This window comes from Phaseolus vulgaris, chromosome 3 (genome assembly GCF_051622355.1).
Source record: "Phaseolus vulgaris cultivar YP4 chromosome 3, ASM5162235v1, whole genome shotgun sequence".
NCBI classification, from domain to species: domain Eukaryota; kingdom Viridiplantae; phylum Streptophyta; class Magnoliopsida; order Fabales; family Fabaceae; genus Phaseolus; species Phaseolus vulgaris.
This window is the reverse complement of record NC_143500.1, coordinates 27537346-27548573: the sequence shown is the minus strand read 5'-3', so window position 1 is coordinate 27548573 and position 11228 is coordinate 27537346. Positions and strand designations below refer to the sequence as shown.

The 11228-nt window shown below is 31.9% G+C and overlaps 1 protein-coding gene across 1 annotated transcript; it reads right to left on the bottom strand.

Annotated features, from left to right (window-relative positions):
- Window positions 1-2122: 2122 nt before the first annotated feature.
- On the bottom strand, window positions 2123-3150 carry LOC137805842 (acyl carrier protein 1, chloroplastic). Its single transcript, XM_068605749.2, has 4 exons — window positions 3006-3150; window positions 2689-2799; window positions 2473-2595; window positions 2123-2399 (listed from the first exon to the last, which is right to left on the bottom strand). The coding sequence occupies exons 1-4, from the start codon at window positions 3063-3065 to the stop codon at window positions 2271-2273; spliced, it is 423 nt and encodes a 140-aa protein (XP_068461850.1). The 5' UTR covers window positions 3066-3150; the 3' UTR covers window positions 2123-2270.
- Window positions 3151-11228: the final 8078 nt, after the last annotated feature.

Genomic DNA, 11228 nt, shown 5'->3' with positions numbered 1-11228 from the left:
AGATCAGAGAGAAGTGCAGCAGAGCTCTTCATTCGAAGAGCTCTGATACCATATTATAGTTAATGAAGATGAAATTCCTTGTCTGATGTAGTGCATCAAATGGAGCGCACGTAATCGCACGAAATCACAATGGAGAAATGGAGGTTATGATGAACGCTAATTGCAAATAAAAAAGAGACAATGACTTAAGCATAAAAGAGAAAAAAGCATAGAAAATAAAATGCAAAAGAAATTCTTATTTACGTGTGTATTAGAAAGTAAAATACATGGTGTATATATAAGAAAAAAAACTAAGACCTAGCTGAAACAGAAAATGAAAGTTGGGTCAAACAAACAAAGTCCAATCACTTAAAACAGAAAAATTAAATATATTAACACTAGTAAAATGAAATATATTGAATAAGAGTATAATTAGAAAAAAATTGTGTAAAAAAAACGTTATAAAGAGAAATTCTCTTTATATATAGAAGATATATAGATATAGATTATTATTATTATTATTATTATTATTATTATTATTATTATTATTATTATTATTATTATTATTATTATTATTATTATTATTATTATTATTATTATTATTATTATTATTATTATTATTATTATTATTTAAGAGAACTTTCTTTTTTCTTTTCTTTGCTAATCTCTTCTTTTAGTTGGTATTCCACGTTAGCCCGCGGCTCAAACATTGATGATGTGCGAGAGTGAACAAAGATGAAACCATCAGGATGAAATGATTAATAGTGAAGCTTAAGAAAAATAATAACAAAGTAATCTTTTAATTATTAAAAATATTTATTTATAATGAATGATTATCAACAGTACATATATAATAATTTATAATTAGATTTTCTTATTCGTAAATAGAAAAGAAAGATGTCATTTATAATCTATAATGATTAGTTATGAGATAATAAAAGTATTACTTTAATTACTCATATAATTAGTCATGTTTATTTATTTAGTTATTCAATAGAATCTTCAAATGATAAACTTAATTTTAATAATGAAATGTAATAACAAAAATTAAAGACATTGAGTATAAATTAAAATCAAATTTAAACTAATATCACACAAAATTCAAAGTCCACTTAACATTAATTTTTTTTAAAACAATTTCTATAACCTTTTTCACTGGTTAAACTTTAGTTCAAATAAATAAAGGAATGAAATAAAAAATATATCTTAAATTTCATTAAAATGTTACATTTTGAAATTTATATTATTATTGATAAAGAGATTATAATTTCTAAACTATTTTATCATTCCATATTTCAATTAAAAATGAAAAGATATTTCGAAGTATTCTCAAAATATTTATTGATTTTTCATGACAATCTGACTATATTTTGAAAATAGTTTAATTAAAACACTACGTATCTCTATATTGACATGCCATAAAGGGGAGTAACTATGTGGTTGATGTATACGGGTTGGGATACCTCTGAAGTATCCCCTTAATTTAATTAATTTATTGCTGATAAAAAAAATCTCTATATTGACATATATATTCACATTTAATGCTAGTTTATTAATAATTACAATTAGTAGTTGATTATTAATGAAGTAAGGAGCTGATTTTATAATGTAGATGACAAAATTTAAGATAAATGAAAGGCAAATATTTAATTATTAAGTTATAAGTTATATATATGTGTATATAATATAAAATATGAAATTAATAATTTTCAGACTTTTCAAAGTTTTTATACTTTTTCTTTCATTTCTCTTCTCGAACATACTATTTAAAAAGTTGTAGAATCTACGTTAATTTACATGGTTCAAAAGTTTAACATAAGTATTTTTTTTCCTCAAATCTCAAATTCTTTATTATTTATATAAAGGAGAAGGAAATAGGCCCAATGAGGAAGGGAAAGAAATAGGTTATTAAGAATATGCTGAAATTAATAATATAATACATTAAGCATAAAAATAACTATTATATTTTACATATAAAAAATAAGTAAAAAATCAACTATAAATAATATATTAAAAAATACTAATTTATGATTTTCATTCTATTTGTTTAAAATAAAGTACTATAATCCTGCAACTACCAAAAAATATCAGCATGGTTTGGTTTGGTATATGATTTTGAGGCATTAAAAGTGGAGGCATGGAATGGCTATAACAAATTGATAATAGTTTATTCAAACCCAACTCCGAAATAGAGAGTAAAGAAAGTTAAATTTCAATGTCTAAAAACGATCTAGAAAACACGAAAAGGGAAATATAAAATTAAAATTCTTGACGAAAATAAGTTTGGTGGTTTAAGCAATCTTGGTTTGAAGAAGCTTATCGATCATATCTGCTGCGTCTTGAACGGTGTTAATGCTCTGGGCGCTTTCTTCTTCCACACTGATACCAAATTCCTCCTCCAGTCCCATCACAATCTCCACCTGCACAAACTCACAATAATTATAAGTCTTGTGATCTCGCGAGTTCACGATAATAAGAGCAATTTGATAATACCGTGTCAAGAGAATCTGCTCCAAGTGCAGAAAACATGGACTCTCCAGTCACAACAGATGTATCTGGTAATGCCAGTTGTTTCTTCACTATGTCACAAACCTTCTCCACAGTTTCCGCTTTCGCCTAATCAACACAGTAACACAAAAATCTATCAAATCGGAAAACAATATCAGAAAAATTACAACTACAATGATCAATTGGTGCTCTTATACTTACTGCACATGTTAGGAAGCGAGGTGCTCTACCCTGCAAAGTAATGGGTGCAAAAGTTCTCCCCTTGAAAGAAATGAAAACTGAACTCGGGTTAGAGATCCTGCAACCAGGTACCTGATTTTTCATCCAACAACCAAATTTTACTTTATCTGTGATCAGATGAACATATATGATGTAACTTTTACATAATATAAAACTCAGAAGCAATAAAGCATGGGATGAGTATGATTCTCACGTAATATATTGTGCTTATGTGTGAAACCATGTAAAATCAAAATTAACGCTACACAAAGAAAATGGATGATAATAGATATATATACCAGTGTTTTTGTTGGGTTGAATGAGGCGATGGAGAAAGAGGTTGCAGTGATGGAAGCCATTAGAGAAGAGGAGAGAAGAGAGAAAGGGGTGGAAAGAAAAGAAGCCACAAAGAGTGTGGTGGAACAGATGAAATGGGTGCAGCATGATAAGTGCACTCTTTATACGAAATAAATGCGCCGTTGAATCAATCTTTGTTTCGTAGGTTAGTTTCGTTACTTTCGATGAGTGTCTCTTTGTTTGTTTCGTTGGTTTTCCCTTTTTCTCTTCTATTCCATCCTACTAATTTTCTCACCGTTTGCTTTCTTCACGCAACCCCATTCCAAACTACGCCTTGCTATTCAGAACACCCTATAATTACAAACCAAACAACATGCTCTTGTCTTTAAATTATGACTTTTCATTCTTAAAACTATATCATACATAACTTTTAAAGTACAATAAATTAGATTAAGTTTTAAGAAAATTTGAAGAAAACAACATTTTATACATGAAAATGTATAAAATATATGATTTTGTAACTTTTGAAAGCAAGTTTTATTCATGAAAATAAATCTTAAGATTTTTCTCAAACCAACTCTTGCATAAATACAAGAATAAATATCATAAGAATGAAAAAGGGATAATCTTAGATCATTTTCTAATTATTAAGAAATTACATTTACTTTTTAATATACGCAAATTAGGATTTTGACTATATTAAAGAAATTACATTTCCTAATTTTTTAAAATTGGCTCTTATCTTTTCTTTTATAATGATCAAATTACATATTTACGTAAACACGTGAAAAATATAAAATTATAAACCAAGTATAATTTTGTTTTGAGAAACTTTTACTAAACAAAATTATTAAATCATAATCAATTTTAAAGATAAAAAATAATTAGTCATTATATTAACTGAATAATATATTATTTTATAGATTAAAAATTATTAGTATTTAAAATAATTTTTATTATAAATAAAATTTATAAACTAATTTTTAAATTGATATTTAATTAGTTACTAAAATATAATGTGTTTAAAAATGAAATACACAGGAAAACACTTTTTTTCAATATACTTTGGTTTTTAATTTTATTATAATTTAAGAGATAATTATTTTCTATAATTTTCCAAAAAAAATAATATGAGATAAAAGTTCATATATATATCATTTATAACTTTTACATTATTTTTTCTATATTACTCAAACATATTTGTTTTTATCATTTAAGGAAAAAATAAGAGTTTTATTTATGTTACAATCCTTCATTTATTTTACCAAAATGTTTATTTGACATTGATTTCTTAAAAAACTCAGTATTGATCATGACATAGTTGGTAGGAGCATGTAAAAGTGTCCACTATTGGTCCTTTCAAATATTTATATGTTTGAGATAAATGTTAAAATTGATACGTGTTGCTTAAAAAGTAATTGAATTGGCAACTATGTACCTTTTCCAGTTTGTTCTAAACAAAAAAACTGTTATAATAATTGCATAAAATAGGTTTAAAAAATGTTGTGTTTCCAATATTTTCATTTTTATCTATCTTGTACAAGAAAAAAAAATAAGTGAAAACAAATATTATGTAAAATAATTTAATATTAAAAATAAAATAATATATATGCATATCACATTTATAATTTCCTTAATATATTTTATTTTATTTTATATTAAAAGTATTTGATTTAATTTTGTAGTGACTAGTTAAGATAATTGAGTCTTGTCATGGTTAATAGAATAATACAAGATTATCTAATTTTGAGTAATCTTAAAATTAAGTTTTAAGTCTAACTCAATTTTACAAAAATTAATTTGAAAGTGATGATCGTCCCCACTTATATAATATAAATTGATCTTATCTAAACACATTCTCTCGTATAAAAAACGTGAACCGAACCAAACATACGAGAGAATTGTCCACATTCATATATTCATATATTGTAAATTGACATATTATTGATGAAAGATCTTTACCAATTAATATTTATTCATTTAAATTTTTAAAGTGAAACATCTACTCCAGTTTCATCAAATATTTATATTATTATTACTACTATTATATGAAAGTATATAATTAAGAAAAAATTGAGAAGAAAAAAAATATTTATTTACAAAAACAAAATAAATACTAAGCAAAAATAGTTATAAAATAAATATAAAGATGTTAAAGACACTTTTTCGTGAGCAAATATAATTATAAGATAAACAAATAAATAAGTTAAGGATTAAAAACATCTCACTGATCAAAAGATAGTTACAAAATAAATAAGTAAATATAATGATAATGCACTTTAATGAGTAAATATAGTTATAAGGTTAACAGATAAATAAATAAGATGATATTAGAGACACCTCACTAAGCAAAATTCGTTTTATGACTAAAATAAAATAAAATAAAATCAAAGACACATAGAGAGAAAATAATTATAAAATAAATAATTAAATAAATAAGGTAATAAATATCTCATTCTCTTACAATAATATTGAAATTAGATATGAAAGAATATTTTCTGTTTTATTCAATCTGTCTTTCATCTATAGCAATGATATATATATATATAACCATAGCATTAGAACCGTACAGATTCTTTTTCTAACATAACATCTGTAATTAAGACTAATTATAAACCCATTAATAGTGATTATATTCCTGTAATTAAGTCTAATTAAGTCTAATAATGATTTTGTCCGGTAATATTCCTCAAGTTGGAGCATGTAAGTCTTGAATGCCCAACTTGACCAAGATGGCTCCAAACTTTTTAGCACCGAGAGCTTTGGTGAAAAGGTCAGCTAGTTGTGTATGTGTGGGCACATAGGATGGAAGAAGGCGCTTGTGAATGATTTCATCTCGAACAAGGTGGCAGTCAACTTCAATGTGTTTGGTGCGTTCGTGGAAGACCGGGTTTTTAGCAATGTGAAGTGCTGCTTGACTATCACAATAAAGACGAATTGGGTCAGTATCACAATAAAGACGAATTGGGTCAGGATGAGGAACATGTAGAGAAGCGAGAATGTCTTTAATCCACTTTAATTCTCGGGTGGTCTTAGCCATTGATCGATATTCAGCCTCAACAGAGGAGGCAGAAACCGTTTGTTGTTTCTGGGTTTTCCAAGAGATTGGGGAAGTGCCGAGTTGAATAAACCATCCGGTGAGAGATTTCCGTGTCAGTGGACAACTTGCCCAATCAAAATCACACCACCCAAAGAGTTGTAAGTTGTTCTCTCGAGGTAGGAGTATTCCTTGTCCAGGATGCCCCTTTAAATATCGAACAACACGAAAAGCAGCTTGCCAATGCTCGGAGCGTGGATTTTGCATAAATTGAGATAAAGCTTGGACACTGTAGGCAAGGTCAGGTTGAGTGAAACACAGATAAATTAACCTCCCAACAAGTCTACGATAAGTAGCCGGGTCAGAAAGAAAAGAACCAGTAGCGGAGCTCAATTTGTGATTTTCTTCACATGGTGTAGTGGCGGGCTTCGCACCCAACAATCCGACTTCAGTAATGATATCTAAGGCATATTTCCTCTGACAAAGGAAGATTCGTTGGGGGAGCGAGCAACTTCAACCCCCAGGAAGTACTTGAGGCGGCCTAAATCTTTCATATGAAAGCATTGATTTAAGTAGCCTTTAAAACATTGGATGGCAGTACCATTATTCCCTGCAATCACAAGATCATCAACGTAGACTAGCACAACCAACTGTATGTCATTATTATTGAGAGTAAATAGGGAATGATCCTTCGGGGATTGTTGGAAGCCGTAACGAGTGAGAGAAGAAGATAGTTTAGCAAACCAACACCTGGGGCCTATCGGAGGCCATATAGAGACTTTTGAAGCTTGCACACTGCCCCTGGTTGAGATTCTTGGAAGCCAGGAGGGAGTTTCATATAAACCTCATCATCAAGATCACCATGGAGAAACGCATTGTGAGCGTCCATCTGATGAAGCTCCCAATCTTTTGCGGCTGCTACTGCTAGAGTTGTGCGAATGGTTACCGTCTTTACGACAGGAGAAAACGTCTCGTTGTAATCCAAACCCTCCACTTGATGATTGCCAAGAATTACCAATCGAGCCTTGAATCTTTCAATTGTTCCATCCGAGTTGTATTTGATTTTGTAGATCCATTTACACCCAAGTGCCTTCTTTCCAGGAGGGAGAGCGGTGAGTTTCTAGGTGTCATTGAGTTCGAGAGCATGAATCTCCTGTGCCATAGCATCACGCCACCGGGGTTCTCGGACCGCTTGAGAAAAGAACAGGGGTTCCTGCTCGATGTGTAAAGAGGCAAGAAAACATTGATGATGTTTAGAAAAGGAATCACAATTCACAAAATCATGTATAGGATACGAAACACCTGAGGATTCTGTTGAAGGAGGTGACGGAACAGAGGGGCTTGACGGTATTGTGGTGGCTGCGAAAAAATCGCGTAACCGTACGGAAGGCAGCTTCGCGCGATGCCCTCGCCCAAGGGGAACCGCGGCCGTCAGCGGTGGTGAAGAAACCGACGGCGCCGTCTCCGTCGGACGCGGCGGTGGATCCGCGGGTAGCGTCGAGGCTTCTATACACGGATCAGAGTCGTTGATAGTGTGGTCGAAGTCATCTGTGAGGGTAGCATCCTCCTTGGCTGGGATGGGAGATGCAATGGGTTGGTTGACGATGCATTCATCTAGGTTTGAGGAGGCAACTTCATGAAGAAAATGTGGGTCCGTTCCAGTTTCTAAAGAGTTGGCAATAATTGGGTTTTGCAATGGTGGGCAGTGTCCATCTTTTTGGCTTCAAAATATGGAAATTTATTTTCGAAAAAATGTACATCACGAGAGACAAAGAAAGTTTCTGTTTCCAAATCAAATAATTTCCATCCTTTTTGGCCATATGGATACCCGACAAACACACATTTTCGGCTACGACTATCAAATTTATCCCGCTGTCTATTTTGATTATGAGCACAACATAATGAACCAAATACTCGTAAGTGCGCGTAACTGGGTACACATCCATGGATCACTTCATAAGGGGTTTTTCCTTTTAGAATGGAGGATGGTGTGAGATTGATTAAGTAGCCTGCAGTCAAAACGCATTCCCCCCAAAATTTAATGGGAAGATTGCCTTGAAACCGTAATGACCGAGCAACATTCAGAATATGCCGATGCTTGCGTTCGACGCGTCCATTTTGTTGCGGGGTCCCGACACAGGAAGTTTGGTGAAGGATACCTTGTTGAATGAAATATTGTTTTAGACACATGAATTCGGTTCCATTGTCAGAGCGAACCATTTTAACACATTTGTTGTATTGCCTCTCAACGAGTGTGAAAAAAATTTTCAAAGTCACTGATACCTCTGTTTTTTCTTTTAACAAATAGATCCAAACTGCCCGTGAACAATCATCCTCAATTGTCAAAAAATATGAAGCACCACAGGATGAAGGAGTTTTATAAGGACCCCATAAGTCACAATGAATTAAATCAAAAATATTCAAAGCTTGATGCGCACTTAAGAAAAACTTATCTCTCGTTTGTTTTGATTTTTCACAAACTTCACAAACTTTATTCAACTCATCACGAGTACATTTCCCACTTATATCAGGAAGCATTGGCACAATCTTAAATGACGGATGTCCTAATCTTTGGTGCCAAAGTGCTAGTTGATTTTCCATCTTGACATGACATGCTTGAGTCTTCCGTACCCCACGATACCAATAAAGCCCATCTTTCCGTTCACCTGCTCCAATCAGCGTCCTCGAAGTGCGGTCCTGTATAATACACAATTTATTAGTGAATGTTACAACACAATTTTCTTCATTCGTCAATTGAGGTACTGAAAGTAAATTGCATTTTAATTTGGGAACATAAAGGACATTTTTCAATTCAAGTCCTTCTTCAAGAGTCACTGTTCCCTGTTCGCAAGCTAGAACACGTTCACCATCGGGTAACCCTACGGGTTCCTTTTCACTCAAATTTTCCAGTGACCCGGTCATATGGTTTGATGCCCCACTGTCAATAATCCACAAATCCCAAATGCTCTTACCAGTCATTTTCTCTGATTTATTTGATTTTTGTTTGCTGATCATATCAACCAGTACCTTCCATTGTTCATTGGTCAGACCTGCCATCTCAAGTTTCTTGTCGTCATTGTTGGCTTGACTGTTGCTTCCACTAGCGTGTGCCACATTTGCACGTGTCGGGTTACCTTTGTTTCGCATCCCTTGGCGTCCCCTGCCGTTCCATTTGCCTTCACTTTTTGGTCTGTCACCCCACCATTCGGGATATCCGATCAATTGGAAGCATCCCTTCATGTCGTGACCATTTTTACCGCAATGACTGCACGTCATTAATTTTTCTACCATATCTCCACGCCCTTTTTCTTTGTAGTTGGCCTGCATCGCGAGACCCACGACCAACCCCCTTTCTTCCGTTGATTTGGCCATCATTCTCACTCTTTCTTCTTGTACCAACATAGCATATACGCGGTTCAGAGACGGCAATGGGTCTGAGGCCAGAATGTTTGATCTTACTGTCCCGTAGCTTGCGTCATCCAACCCCATAAGGAGTTGATGAACCTTCTCCTCCTCCCTTCGTTTTTCCAACTGAGCACCAATCCCACACTTGCATCCACCACACGTACAAGATGGAATTTTGTCACTGTTAGCAAGCTCATCCCAAAGGACCTTCAATTTTCCAAAGTAAGTTGCCACCACCATTCCCTCCTGCTTGCATCTTGACAAGTCCGACCTTAGTTGTTGAATTCTAGGTCCATTCACGACCGAGAATCTTTCTTTAATGTCTTCCCACAAGTTATGTGCAGTCTCAGCATATGCTACTTCGGTTCAATGGTGTTTAGAATCAAGAGACAATCATGTACTGCACGGTCCACCAATCTTCAAGGTCGGGTGCCTCATCCTCTGGTTGGATATGTGTTCCATGAATGAAGCCCCATTTTCTCCGGGCACGAAGCGAGATCTTTACTGCTCTTGCCCATTCGTCGTAATTTTCTCCGCGCAATTGGACTTGCGTGATTATGTTTCCGGGATTGTCACTCGCGTTGAGATCATATGGCGAGTAGGTCTTCTTAGCACCTCCTCCGTGCTCTGCTTTGTTGGCATTATTCTTTTATGGTGCATCTGCCATGGTTGTGCACCGTTGCCTTTGCTTTGTGTTTGTCGGGTATCAGAGTTTTGTGCTCTGATACCAAAGAATATTTTCTATTTTATTCAATCTGTCTTTCATCTATAGCAATGATATATATATATATATATATATATATATATATAACCATAACATTAGAACCGTACTACAGATCCTTTTTCTAACATAACATCTGTAATTAAGACTAATTATATTATATTCCTATAATTAAGTCTAATTATAGACTCATTAATAGTGATTATATTCCTGTAATTAATTCTAATTAAGTCTAATAATGATTTTGTCCGGTAATATGATACAATAAAATTATAGCTTTTCTTAACTTTCCAAAATCTATTTTCTCTAATATGTATTTGTTTTCTCCTTCTAGTATTATTTCCTTCCTTTCCTAATTCATTCTATAATATTTTTTCTACCTCCTTTTCTTCCTTCGTCATACACACACAATAATAATATATATATATATATATAATTATTTTAAACTTTTATAATGATTACATACTGATGTTTTTAAAACTTATACTTATTTATTTTTACGAAGATATAAGATAATTTTTATTTCTTAATCAATATTTTTATTTCTATTAATTTAGTAATTATTCATAAAATATTTTAAGAGAATAAAAAATTATTTAAAAATAATATAACTTAATACATTATATTTAAATAATATTGTATTATAAATGTCAAAGTATTAAAAATAGAGTTAGAGTTAGTTAGTTTGGATGGTTTTGATTTGAGATTATATATTATTTGATATGATCATGTGATTTAATAGAGTCATTGTTAAAATAATGTGATTAACTATTATTCTCGTTAACTTACCACTTTCATTGTTGTTATGTTGTAATAATTGTAATAGGTACATGAGTAAAAAAAAACTTTCAGGTTTTAAAGAATATTTTTGAAAGATTTGCTTTGAAGATATATTCATACAGGTATATGTTTTATATATATCTTTTGAAATATTTTTACCTTTTAAATTTTATATTGGAGTAGTTATATATCTTTTAAAATATAAAGCATACCTAATGAATAGTTACATCAAACTTTAAGACGTTTCTAGACTTTTTATTTTTTATTTTTTATTTTTGTAAT